Source organism: Pongo pygmaeus, chromosome 14 (genome assembly GCF_028885625.2).
Source record: "Pongo pygmaeus isolate AG05252 chromosome 14, NHGRI_mPonPyg2-v2.0_pri, whole genome shotgun sequence".
NCBI classification, from domain to species: Eukaryota; Metazoa; Chordata; class Mammalia; order Primates; family Hominidae; genus Pongo; species Pongo pygmaeus.
In genome coordinates, this window is record NC_072387.2 from 31,577,266 (window position 1) to 31,590,763 (window position 13,498).

A 13,498-nucleotide genomic window follows, 5' to 3' on the forward strand; every position below is an offset into this window, starting at 1 on the left:
AGAATAGCACAATATTAATGTCTATCTGTGCTTAAAGGTTTGAGCTATTGATCAGAGTCCAAAATTAGTGTGTGTAGGAAAACTTTTCTTAAAGACATAAAAAGATACCATTTAATATATTGTTTCCAAAATGTGTTTCTCACACATTTCCACTGTGAGAAAGAGGTTCTGTGGTCAAATAAGTTAAGAAACCTCAGCACACTCTTAGAGAATCCCAATTTTTAGCAGCAGCAAAAAAATGTGTGTGATCAGTTTCTTAAACTTATTTAAACGTTTGAAAAGTTAGAAAATTGTGGCGAAGAGCATTAATTCTTGAATCTTGGGAGTGTATTACCTTGATGAGAATGTTTGTGTATTTGAAACTGAAAATATGTATCCGTTTATATTGCCACATACTGATTTTTATGGCATAATATATGGTGTAGAGAGCAGGTTGTCTAAAAACCAATATTTGCAAAATGCTGAATATTCAGCACGGTTTTATGAAGTTGACAGATGTGGAGTGTATTTTGCATGTGTCTTGACTTACAGATGAGGAAATGAAGTTGCAGAGAGATTAAATTAGCCAAGCCAGGGGTTTCGGTGCTAGGAAGTCTTGATATTGTAAAATATAGCCATATAACTTTAAAAAAATGAATCCAGACAAAAAGAAAACAAAATCATTGTAAACACATAATCCACTTTAAGTTCACAAAATGTTTTAAACATAATTAAGGCTATGCTTGACTTACCTACTTGTTTATTTCCTACCAAGGATGACCAGGAACTAGCCATTGATATGGAAACATTCATTATTCTTACATTTTCTTTCTTTTTTCTGTGTCTTTTCTCTCTGTCTGTCTCTCTCTCTCTCTCTCTCTCTCACACACACACACACACACACACAGTCTCAGAAGTACTAGTGCTATATCCTGAAATTGTTTCTTTAGTTCAAAATTCCTCTGATTTTATTTTTTGTGTCCTGAAATACTGTTGAGATTAACATCCTGATTGCCTTCCAAAATATCTGACTTTATTTTTTGTATGTGCTTTTTACTCTTTGGTAGAGTTATGGATTCACTAACAGATTCTACTGTATGCTCTGACAACTATGACCACAATGGGTGAGTTGACTGATCTAAGTGGTGAAAAGTACTGGGAGCATCAATGGCAATAACAGCTTTCTATCAGAGACTTTAAGCATCTTTAGGTAACATTGTTTTTGAACCAGAGTGGAAAAAATAAGATCAGGTCAGAAGAGGGATGCTTGGTACTCAAGGATTGTTTGTGACCCCAAGTAATTAGCAGCCAAAACCTTAGAAAACTATCAGAATGCCTGTGTATGAGACTCTCTGAAGAGTGATCCAAAAGAGGAGAGAATCCTACTTGGAGAAAGAAGGTGGTAGCATTGGACAGGCACCAGAGGAGCCCTCAGCAGAAAGAAAGGAACTAAGAGACCCTGTATCTGTCCCTCACCCTTCAGAGCTGGTGCCCCAAACTCAAAGCCATCATCATATTGGATGGAGCCCCTGCCTCAGGTTTGTCACTTGATCCTATTTGAGGGGAAGCAAAGATATCTGTGACTCATGAAGAGCATAAAAGTAGTGGAGGGACTTGATAATTAGGAAATCAAAATGGGCAAGAATAATGTGTGCCTACAAATGGAACATGAATTTGAAGCAAATTTAAGTTAAATTTGCTGCCACACATGATGATCAGGTTCAGTAATAAAGAGCTGTATTTAAATCTTGATTCATTAAACTTTTTTGAGAGTCCTAAACAATTTTTATTACCAACACGTAAAGACTTCTTTCTAGAGAAAAATGAAGTACCAGGTGCCAAATAACAGATTTACATGAGAATTTTTAGGGACAACACATTGTAATTTGTAGTGCAATCATAGCCAATTTGAACCAAAAAAAAAAGTCATGTATGCATTTATGTTGTTTCTTACTATTTACCTTTCAATCCTTTGCACTGACCCCAATGAATTGGCATCAGAAATCTGTGCTGGAGTCAACAATGAAAGGTGATGTCATAATATATATTGGAGATGGGAGGAATTCAGGTTTGTGAAATTCAGTCTCAGAATTATTCATGTGAAAATAGTTTTCTGGACACTGATTCTAAAATTCTTTCTAAAAAGTTAGGTCTTCAGTAAGTCATATTTACCATATCTTTTAGATTCAAGGAATTTTGTTGTTCAAATAAATTGTCATATCACCACTCCATGTGGCAAATCTCTAATATATTTTTGCATTTGATGTTTAAAGTAAAATACAGCAACCTTACATAGAGCTTTATAGCAAGCTTCGTGTGTTCAAATATAATTGGTACTTTTATAACCAATGCTGTTTGTGTTATACTCAGAAAGTTATTTCTTATCGTAAGATTACAAATATAGTCACCAAAATTTATTTTATATTTTGAATTAATTTTCTACATTGAAATAATATAAGTGCTGCTGCTGTTGTTACTATTCCCTTTTAACATCTCCCCAAATTAGTGTTTTATTCTATACACTTTATGAGATGCCAGCTTAACAATACCCTTAATATGGCCCAAGGATTCTACAAAAGGAAATGCTTGTGTGTTTGTCAAAAGTGTTTTCCGACTGGGCATGATGGCTCAAGCCTGTAATCCCAGCACTTTGGGAGGCTGAGTCAGGAGGACCACAAGGTCACGAGTTTGAGACCAGCCTGGCCAATATGGTAAAACCCCGTCTCTACTAAAAATACAAAAATTAGCTGGGCATGGTGGTGCACGCCTGTAGTCCCAGCTACTCGGGAGGCTGAGGCAGAAGAATCACTTGAATCCGGGAGGCAGAAGTTGCAGTGAGCTGAGACAGCACCGCTGCACTGCAGCCTGGGCGACAGAGTGAAACTCTGTCTCAAAAAAAAAAAAAGTGTTTCCTGTGCAGATTATCTATTCACCACTTGCAGATTTGAAGTTTACTAAGCATATGTGATATCTAAAATTCATTTGAAGAATAATTTTCAATGCCAAAAATGTTTAAAAGTGGGATATAGGAAGATGATGCAAAGATGGAATCTCCAAATATTTCCATTTTCACCAGGAGGACTTAATAGAATGTCTAACAGCTATTTTTAGATATTTTTGAAATGTGAGAGGGGTGAGTTAGTTAACAAAAAGTAGACTATGAGATTAAAATGTCTATTCACTCTAAAATCTCAGCATTCACTTTCTTATTGTCAAGTTATTCATCAGACTCTTTTCAGAGACAACCTAAATGCAAGCTCGTAGAATATTACAACTTCTTTTATATGAGATGGCAGGAAATAATTTCTTGGCCTTTTAAAGGATAGATGAGGGATTTGAATACCACTTTCAGATTAAGTAACTCCTCTGTTGAATATTACACTGTTTTATGGTTCATATCTCTATTGTGGTTGAGAGGTATTGCCAGATTTATTCACTGACAAGTAAATATTATTCAGTTTATAATTAGTATCCACTTTAGGGGGAGATACTTTCAGTCTATGTTAAAACTATCTTCAATGTTCAGTATCCTGTTCCACATAAAACTTTCATGCACTAGTTTTAGCATTCATTGATTTTTATGTGAATCAGTTATAACTGATTGTTACAAAATGGTGATTTTTTTTAAAAAAGTAGTTTTTCTGTGTTTAATAAGTATCATTCTATTATAAGGAGAACTATTCCTACCCCTATTTATTCACTATTACTATGAACTTATAAATTCTTACATTATTTCAATGAATTACAATCCTTTCTGTCATTATTTATTTTGTTGTTTAAATGGTCCCATATTTGGCCAGTGGGACTCCCTAAAAGCTCGCCCCTGTGTCCTTTTGACTTGACATGTTCCCATCACTTTTTGAGCATTTCCCCAGCCCTGGAATCAGCCATTTACCCAAAGAACCTGATGTCCTTTAGAAACCAATATTTTGCATTTGGTATGCTCATTGCCATTGGCTCATTGCTACTTGTAGGCCTTTTTAATACATAGATGAGAGTACAGATATACATATTGACATATACAGATATATGCATATATGCAACAATTTTAATATGTTTAATATACAGTATATACATTTATATGTGTTCTGGTAAACTATGTATTATTGTTTTGCCTGGACAATGTGTGTTTGTTTTTAAATTTACTTAAATGGTATTAAGCGGTATCTCATTTTATTAGTTTTTTGCTCAGGAACATAAGATTATTCTTCTTGTGTATACCTTTAGTTGTTGCTTTTAACTGGTATGAAAAATTCCACAGCATGCATCCCCTAGTGAGGAACACATATATTGCTTCCTACCATTTGCCTTCACAAAGACTGCCGCCAAATGATTATCCTTATGCCAGACCCCTACAAGCCTGTTTGAGTATTTCTGTGGGAACATGAAACAGGACTTGATGGGCCATGGGACTGCATATTTTGAATTTGACTGAATACTGCCTATTGCTCTCACAATGGTTATACCAGTCTGCATGTCATCAACAATGCATGATGGTTCCTACACATACACATTCACAACAACACTTGACATAATCAAACTTTCTAATTTATATAATCAAATAGATGGTAACATATTGCATTATGTTTTACTTTGCATTTATGTGATAACTCATGAGTTTGAGCATCATTTTATGTTCTTATAGCATTTGGGATTTCTTCTGTAATGGTCCATTCATGAACTTAGCCCATTTTTCCACTAGTGTTCCTATCTTTGTCTTGTTAATTTACATGTGCTCTTTTTGAATATTTTATATTTTAGAATAAGTTAATCAAATTTATTTTAAAATTATGTTTAATTTTCAAAGTGATTATATTACATTTGTAAACAATTTAGCAAGTAACAAAACATGGTGCTATTGTTTGGAGGTTTGTACCCCCAAACCTCATGTTAAAATTCGATCCCCAGTGTTGGAGGTGGGGCCTAATGGAAGGTGTTTGGAAGATGAATAGATTAATTCCCTCCCTGGGAGTGAGGGTGAGTGAGTACTCACTCTATTAGTTCTTGCAAGAGCTGGTGGTTTAAAAAGAGACCGGCAGCTTCCCCCACGTCGCTTCCCCTCTTGCCATTTGATCTCTGCACATGTCAGTTCCCCTTCATCTTTCACGTAAATGGGAGCAGCCTCAGAAGCAGATGTTGGTGTCAGGCTTCTTGTGCAGCACACAACTGTGAGCCAAAGAAACCTCTCTTCTTTATAAATTACCCAGCCTCAGGTATCCCTTATGGCAACACTAAACAGACTCAGATGCATGCAATCCTATTCAAAAGTTTGGACTATCGCTTTATGTATTCAAATCATCCTTCATGTCAGTTTTAGACATTGAAGTTATGTTCTCCAATAGGTCATCTGCCTGTTAGCTTTGGCATTGTTGTTCTTCATTCTCTTCATGACGGAACTTTTTGCCTTATTATTTTACTTTTGAAGTTTGAAATTTTCCTACTTTCAGTCTACAAAAGTAATTTCTAATCCTCATAGTTTTAATTTACACATTTAATGCTTTAATCTACTTAGAGTCTACCCTTAAATATGGTGTTAGGTAGGGATTTGGTTTCATTTTTCTCCCAATGGTAGGACGATTTTCCAAATACCATCTATGAAACAGTTCATCCTTTTTCCTTGTTTGTATAATCATCATCAATGACATCTATCTACATAGGTTTATCTCTGAGCTCAATATTTTCCTCCATTGATACTTATGGCATCCCTACACCTTTTTTTATTACCATGATTAGTTAAGTTATTAATGGAGCCTTTATATGTTGACATAGATTTTGTAGTAAGTATGTCAATATTCTAAAAAATTTTGAAAAATACCTATGTGGGCCCTGTGGTGTTTGGGAGAGGGAAGGACTTTAAATTCTAGGTTGATTTCTTTGTTACTTACTTGAGTATTCTACTTCTATGTAAATATCTTTTCTTGCACTAATGTTAGTGTTTTATATTTGTCTAGGAATTTTTCCATTCCATCTAAGTTTTCACATTTATTAGCATATAATTGAATAATCTCATTTTAAAAAATTTTAGTTGTGTTCTAGTTATGCTCCCTTCTTGTACATTTTATTTGGATATTCACTCTTTTTGTTCTTGATTATTATTGCCACAGCTCTATTGTAGTAATCTTTTCAAAGAGACATATTTTTGTTTTCTTAATCTTCTCCATGGTTTTTTCTTCTCCAGTTCACTGATTTATGCTTACCTTATGTTTTGCTTCCTTGTTACTTCATAGGGTTTGCCCTGTGCCCCTTTTCCAACCTCTGTACTTAAATGTGTACTCTTTGCTTTTAACCATCTCGACTTCTTATTTATGTTTATATATCAGTAAATGTTCTTCTAAATATTGCTTCATTGTATCCTACAAACTTTTTCATGTTATTATCAATCAGTTCTTTTTTTTTTTTTTTTTTTTTTTTCTTTCTGAGACAGAGTCTCACTCGGTCACCCAGCCTGGAGTGCAGCGGTGTGATCTCGGTTCACTGCAAGCTCTGCCTCCTGGGTTCACGCCATTCTCCTGCCTCAGCCTCCTGAGTAGCTGGGACTACAGGCGCCCGCCACCATGCCCAGCTAACTTTTTTGTATTTTTAGTAGAGACAGGGTTTCACTGTGTTAACCAGGACAGTCTCGATCTCCTGACCTGGCGATCCACCCGCCTCGGTCTCCCAAAGTGCTGGGATTACAGGCGTGAGCCACCGTGCCCGGCCAATCAGTTATCTTAGTATTTAAAATATTTTGTGATTTCCTTTTTAACACAACAGTTATTCAGTAATGTGTAATTTAGTTTCAAATGTGGATTTTTTAAAAATAATCATATTACAGTATATTCAGAGAACACCAATATGATATTGATCCTGTGGACTTTATCCTGTGGAAGCTTTCTTTATGGGATAGAGAGCTATGATGTTGGTCTGTCGTTGTGCCTTCATAGGTCTTTTGCTCTTTCTAGAAGGTCTTAGAATTTTCTCTTTATCTCCATTAGTTACTTAAAGTTGATTTATTTCTTCTTTCTTGAATTCTGGGAAATTTATCATCATAAATTTTCACATTTTATTTTGCATTTTTAGTTTTCATTTCTTCTTAGATTTCCATATTCTAGATGTTAGATGGCTGTTTTTATCCTCCATAACATTTGTCTTTTCTTTAGTATGTTCTCTTTATTCTTTTCTACTATTTTCTGGGTAAGTTTCTAATCTTCTAACACTAAATTAATTAGCTTTTCACATGTATCCAAACTACTATTTTTCCCTCAACAATTTATATGTTTTGGCAGTTATACTTTTACAGTTAAGGCTTTCTCTTTTATTCTTTCTTATGACTCCCATTCTCATTTCATGTTTCATCATCTTCCTTTGTGTCCTCATATCCTTAAGAATATTTGTCATGCTTACTTTAAAATCTCGGTCAGTGTGTTCCAGTAGTTTTGCTACAGTTGGTATGCTGTTGTTCAGCTTGTTGTATTTCTTTTTCAGTAGTTGTATTACTCAGGTATCTAGTCATGTTGGCTTGTGAACTCAGATTTCTTGTGGCTGTTAACTACTCTGGTCATTTGTATTGGGGAAGGACTGAAGGACAATCTCAGTCTGCTGCTGTTCTGGCAACATAATTATAAATAGCACCTACTTTTTGTTTTCAAAAGTGTCCTGGTTTGAGCAGGAATTATATAGTCAGTCTCACTGAAATCTAGGACGTAAGCTGTGTCATTGTCAGTAAGTTTAAAATGAAGGGAAGTGATGTGCCCCAGGGTAGAGAGTCTCAGGAACCATGAAACACTGACCAGGCAACTCCTCTGGGTTGTGAAAAGGAAAAACTTTAGACAAGGTAAATTTAACAGAGTTTAATAGTGCAAGAATGATTCGTGAGTTGGGAAACTTTTAGAACCAGAACAAGTTGGAAGAACTGCAAGCTGGCAATGTGGCCAGACAGCATTATGGACAGAAAATGGAAGTGAGGTCCAGAAACAGCTTTGTTGGTTACAACTGGTTACAGCTGGATGTTTTGTCTTGTTCGAATCTGTCAGCCACCTGCAATTGACTGAAGCTCAGCTGCTGTAATTGACTGAGACACAGCTATCTGTTACAAGTGTATATTCTATTCATAATTATGCTGTTAGTTTACACACTAGGTTAGCTTGCAGTTTGTTGCATAAGGACTCAAGTACAGAGGCAACCTCAGGGAAAATTTCGTTTAATTAAACAACTATATCACCTTGAAGCGCCTGAACAAAGCAGCATTGGAGGAGACAGTCTCTCTGGTTTGTAACCTGGGCTTCGGAGATGGAGGCAGGTGGAGGAGTGAAGGCCCAAGGATGGCTCTTCAGCCCTTCCCTGTTTTCATCAGCCAGCCTAATGCTCTCCTAATTTTACCGTAACTACTCCTGGTTAGTTGCTGTTGTTGTCTACGGAGACAGGCAAGGATGGTTACTATTGTTTCCAAATGGCTAAATTGCATGTTTGTTTGTTTGTTTGTTTTCTTCAGAATGGCTAATTTATTAGTTGTAGGGTTATTGTAGCTAATTTGAATAAAAATTAAGCCTACACAGTCACATGGTATTTGATTGTATACAACTTAGTTTAGTTCTTTAGCTCTGACCCCATGGGATATCACTAACCCATGATGGAGTCATCAGTGAAAGTGAAATGATATCACTAGCCTATAATGGAGTCATCAGTAAAAGGTATTGTGCATGTGTATGTTCATAAAGATACACACAAATGTCAACTATAGAGTTTCTTGGACACTGTTTCTAAAGTACTGGTAGTTTCAGCTTCTGTATGTAACATCCTGTTCTTTCTGGGTCTAGTTGGATACAAAATAAATAGGTCACAAGAAGTCTACTTCTTCCTAGCTGAGTTGACTAGTAGCCAAAACTTTTAGAAAACTGTTGGATTGCCTGTGTATGAGACTGTACCAGGTTGGGCTATATTAGTTTCTAGGGCTGCTTTAACAAAGTATCACAAACCAAGTGGCTTAAGCAAAAATTAATCATCTCATAGTCCTAGAGACTAGAAATCTGAAATTGAGGTTGTCAGTAGGGTTGGCTTTTTATGAGGGCTGTAAGAGAATCTGTTTGATACCTGTTTGCTGGCTTTTGCTGGTTGCTGGTAATCTTTGGCATTCCTTGGCAGATAGACTCATCACCCAGATCTCTGCCTTCTTCTTACCATAGCTTTCTTCCTGTGTGTGTTGCTGTGTGCAAGTTTTTCCTTTTTATAATGGTAAAAGTTATATCGGATTATGCCTACACCAGTATGACCTCATCTTAATCACATTGGTGGCAGTGACTTCATTTCAAAATACTGTCACATCATGAGTTACAGGAATTAAAACTTCAAATACTGGATTTTCAGAAGCCATTCAATCTATAACAAGGAACAAGCGAGGAAAAGTGCTATTTGGAATAAAGGAGGAGGTAAAAGCAGAAATGGAGCAGTGAAGACCTACACAGAAAAGATGAAGCTAACACCTCTGGATATGTCCTTCACCAGTGAGCTCTGCTACCACGTAAGACTGGTGTCCCAAACCCACAGCCACTCTTATGCTGGTTGAAGCCCCTGACTCAGGCCTGCAGCTACGTGACTGTATTTGATGGGCAAAAGGACAACTCTTATGATGGGTGAAAGTAAAGAGGTGATGGAGGGACTTGAGATTCAGGAATTTAGAGGGGTGAGTGCAATATATACCTACAGCTGAAGTGGAATTTTAAATAAAGGCCACCACAAAAGGTTATCACACATTAGAACTAGGGTAATAAAGAGCTTTAACCTCAATCTGGAAGCACTGCTATTTTCACAGGCCTAAGATATTCACTACCGGCATGGAAAACCTCATACTTAATGAAAAATGACATGCCAGGTTCAAATAGTGATCTATACAGGAATATGTTAAGATCAGCAAGCTTATGTCTAGAGTAACTGCAGCTATTTGACCAAAAATGTAAGTCCAAATTATGTTTGTATCTGAATAATATGCTTTTATAATTCCTCAGCCCACAGCCAATTGATTTGATGGTACTAACCTCTGATAGAGCCACCCATGAAATGTGAGTTAAAAACAAAGATTTATATACACGTAAGTGTATATATACATATATACACATAAATACATACTTCTGTCAACATACACACATGCATACACATACACACACAGAAACATAAAACAATGAAGGAGAAAGAGAAGTTGATATTTGTAAAATTCACTGTCAGGCATATCCTTGGAAATACAGAGTATCTTTGACACTATGTCAAAATCTTCTCACCATAGGATCTATAGATAACTTTCTATTTTTTTTCAGACCATATTGGATAAAAGAGGAAGAAGTCATAAAAGAGATGCTTCTTCCTCTTAGTATATTTGTCACTCTAAGTTAGTAGTATCCAATCCCTTAGGAACCTCTCAGGTTTCCCTGTGAGACATTTCATAAATATGAGACTCTACTACTACTAGAGTGGGCCAAAGGGAGAGAGAATCCTATTTGGAGCAATGGGGAGGTAACAGGCGACAAGGAGGAGTGAAGCACTCAGCGAAAAGAACAGAGTTCATGAAACCGTAAGGGGTTCCTCACCCTCTACAGTTCTACCATCATGTGGGGCTGGTGCCCCAAACCAAACCCAAACTCGCAATCATTTTGTAGGGAGTTCCTGACTCAGGCCTACAGCTACATGGTCATATCTTCTGGGCAGGACAGACAGCCATGATGGGTGAAAGTAAGGAAGTGACAGAGGGACTTAGGAATCAAGAATTTAGAGGGGGTAAGAGGCATGTTTCCTTACAGACTGCAGTTACATTAGAAATAAATGCCACTGGCCAGGCATGGTGGCTCATATCTGTAATCCCAGCACTTTGGGTGGCCAAGACAGCTAGATCACTTGAGGCTGGGAATTTGAGACCAGCCTGACCAACATGGCAAAACCCTGTCACTACTAAAAATACAAAAATTAGCCAGGTGTGGTGGTGCATGCCTGTAATCCCATCTACTCAGGAGGCTGAGGCAGGAGAATTGCTTGAACCCGGGAGGCGGAGGTTGCAGTGAGCCAAGATCGCACCACTGCACTCCAGCCTCGGTGACATTGAGACTCCGCCAAAAAAAAAAAAAAAAAAAAGATACACGTAGTTCGAATTAGTGATATACACATGAATATTTAAATATCAACCAGATAGTACATTACAGAGTATCTGTAGCTGTTTGATCCAAAAAGTAAGTTTAGAATTACATGTGTGTCCAACTATCTACTTTTATATTCCTTTAGCCTGCATACAGAATTGACATCAGTGACCTATGATAGAACCACCAGTGAAATGTGAATTATAAAATATATATACACAAATATTTAAAGAAATATATATGCAGATATACATACTTCTGTCTATCTAGACACACAAACACAGGGAGAGAGAGAGAGAAAGAGGGAGAGAGAAAAGAGAGAGAGAGAAACAACAGAAAGATGAAGATTATGTGCTTACTCTCAGGATCATCCATGGCCATACAGAATGTCTTTTACTCCATTTATAAATCTCCTCACTATAGGCCCTGCAGGCCCCTTATCCAACTTTTTGATTAATTGGATAAAAAGGAACAGGTCAAAAAAGGGAAACTTCTTGTTATTGTCTTGTCACCCTTAGTAGCAGGCACATACTTAGGAAAGTCAGATATCCTGTGTATGAGACATACTAGAGTGGACCAAGGGAAGAAAACCCTACGCAGAGCAACAAGCGAGTAGCAGTGGACAAGGAGCAGTGGAGCCCTTAGGGAAAAAAAAAAGAGCTAATGGCCCTGGCAGGGTTCCTCACACCCAGAGCTCTACCACCATGTGAGGCTAACACTACAAGCCCACACCCATCATCACATTGTATGGGGCAGTTTCTTGACCCTGTATGAGAGCAGAGAAGACACCTATAATGGCGAAAACAAGGCACTGATGAGGGGATTTTAGTGTCAGGAAATGAGATGAGGTCAAGGGGATTTGTATATAGAAACTGCAGCTGAATTTGAAATAAAGTAAACCACCAAATGCTTACTTTGTGCTTCATTCAGTTGTAAAGAACTAAACATCACTTGTGAGTAACTCAAACCAGAACGTGAAGTCTAGGATGTCATATTGGTGTTGGACTGTACATATATATATTTAAATTCCGTAGCACTGCCAAGTCTAAATTCAAATCAGTACCTTGGAATGGAGCTATTAGTGAACTGTGAGACAAATAAATCAATATGGATATAAGGATATATGAGCACAGGAGGAAACAATTATATACCATTTATATATACCTATAGGCACTCATATTAAATCAAGGCATGCACCCACAGGTACTGCACAGAAATGTAAAAGTTGAGATTAGGGACGTTCCCATTCAAGGGCATTAGTAGAAAAACAAAAAACTTTGACACATCTATCTCCGTGATCTCACTATAGGATATGAAGGTGCCTTTATGTCTTGTTGAATGAATTTAGATAAAAGAAGACCACAAAATAAGAATGACTTTTCTAACTAGTCTGTTTGATACTCTGAGTAACAATCAAAAATAATTTTCAGACTCCCTATGTGTGAGACTTTATGACAATGGCTGAGGACAGCAGAGAATCCTCTTTGGAAACAGGAAAGGACAGCAGGGGACAGAAAGTAGTGAAGTCCTCAGGAGAAGAGAAAAAAGCTAACAACCTTAGAAATGTTTTCGACCCTGCAGAACTCTGCCACAATACAGGGTGGTACTCCAAACCTCAAATACCATCATATTGGATTGTGTCTTTGACTCAGACCTGCAGTGACTTTACCCTACTTGTGGACCAAGAGTGACGACCAAGAAAAGAAGTAATGGACGACCTTACAGGCAGCACATTTAGTGGAATAAGAGGGCTGATGACCTCCATACAAAAGTTTAGTTTTAGAAATAACAGCCACCACAAAGGCTGTCACGCATTGGGACTGAGGTCATAATAAAGAGGTTTATTGAAATCTGGAAGCATTACTATTTTCCCCAGGCTAAGACGTTGGTTGCCATCATATAAATCCTCCTCTCTAATAAAAAAATGACATTTCAGAACCAAATAGTGCTATACACATGAATAGTCAGAACTTAACTGGTTTATGTGCAGAGTAATGAAAGCTAGTTTTACGAGAAAAGTAAATTTTGAATTGTGTCTCCTGTCTGACTGTATTCATTTATCATCCTCTAGTCCACCCACAACTGGGTTATCGGGCAAGAACCTGGAGGCACGTATCGATGAAAGGTGAGTTATGCATACCTGTGTCTTTATTTATCTAACTATAACTGAGCATACAAGTATTCACACACACAGGCACGTAAACAAATATATCCATCCATCCATCCATGCATCCATCCGTACACACTTCTCTCAAACACATCCACTAATGAACCCATGCACACAGTGGAAACATACAACAAGGAGACAGATGGACGGACATTTGTGGAGTTTATTCTGAGAAGCCTGCATGGCCATAGAGAGTGGTTTTTAACAGGGTTTCCAATTCTTCTCCACGTAGCCTGTGTAGGTAACACTGCATTTT

At 37.2% G+C, this 13,498-nt stretch overlaps 3 protein-coding genes across 5 annotated transcripts in view; 2 read left to right on the plus strand and 1 right to left on the minus strand.

Annotated features, from left to right (window-relative positions):
* Nucleotides 1–13,071, plus strand: part of LOC129011231 (ankyrin repeat domain-containing protein 26) — a 71,579-nt gene extending 58,508 nt beyond the window's left edge. The window contains exons 7-8 of one of the 2 annotated variants that reach the window (XM_063650649.1): nt 1,047–1,103; nt 12,506–13,071. In XM_063650649.1, the coding sequence (XP_063506719.1) occupies nt 1,047–1,063 (17 nt within the window). In that variant the 3' untranslated portion in view covers nt 1,064–1,103; nt 12,506–13,071. Of the gene's footprint in view, nt 1–1,046; nt 9,306–12,505 lie in introns of those variants that run through there. The other variant, XM_063650647.1, reaches the window with a different exon arrangement.
* Nucleotides 1–13,498, minus strand: part of LOC134738006 (uncharacterized) — a 347,768-nt gene that overhangs the window by 59,955 nt on the left and 274,315 nt on the right. The gene's annotated exons all lie outside the window — the stretch shown is intronic.
* Nucleotides 2,033–13,498, plus strand: part of LOC129011217 (phosphatidylinositol 3,4,5-trisphosphate 3-phosphatase TPTE2-like) — a 716,449-nt gene continuing 704,983 nt past the window's right edge. Inside the window, exons 1-2 of the mRNA XM_063650643.1 lie at nt 2,033–2,136; nt 13,147–13,200. Coding sequence (XP_063506713.1) covers nt 2,033–2,136; nt 13,147–13,200 — 158 coding nt within the window. The remainder of the gene's footprint in view (nt 2,137–13,146; nt 13,201–13,498) is intronic.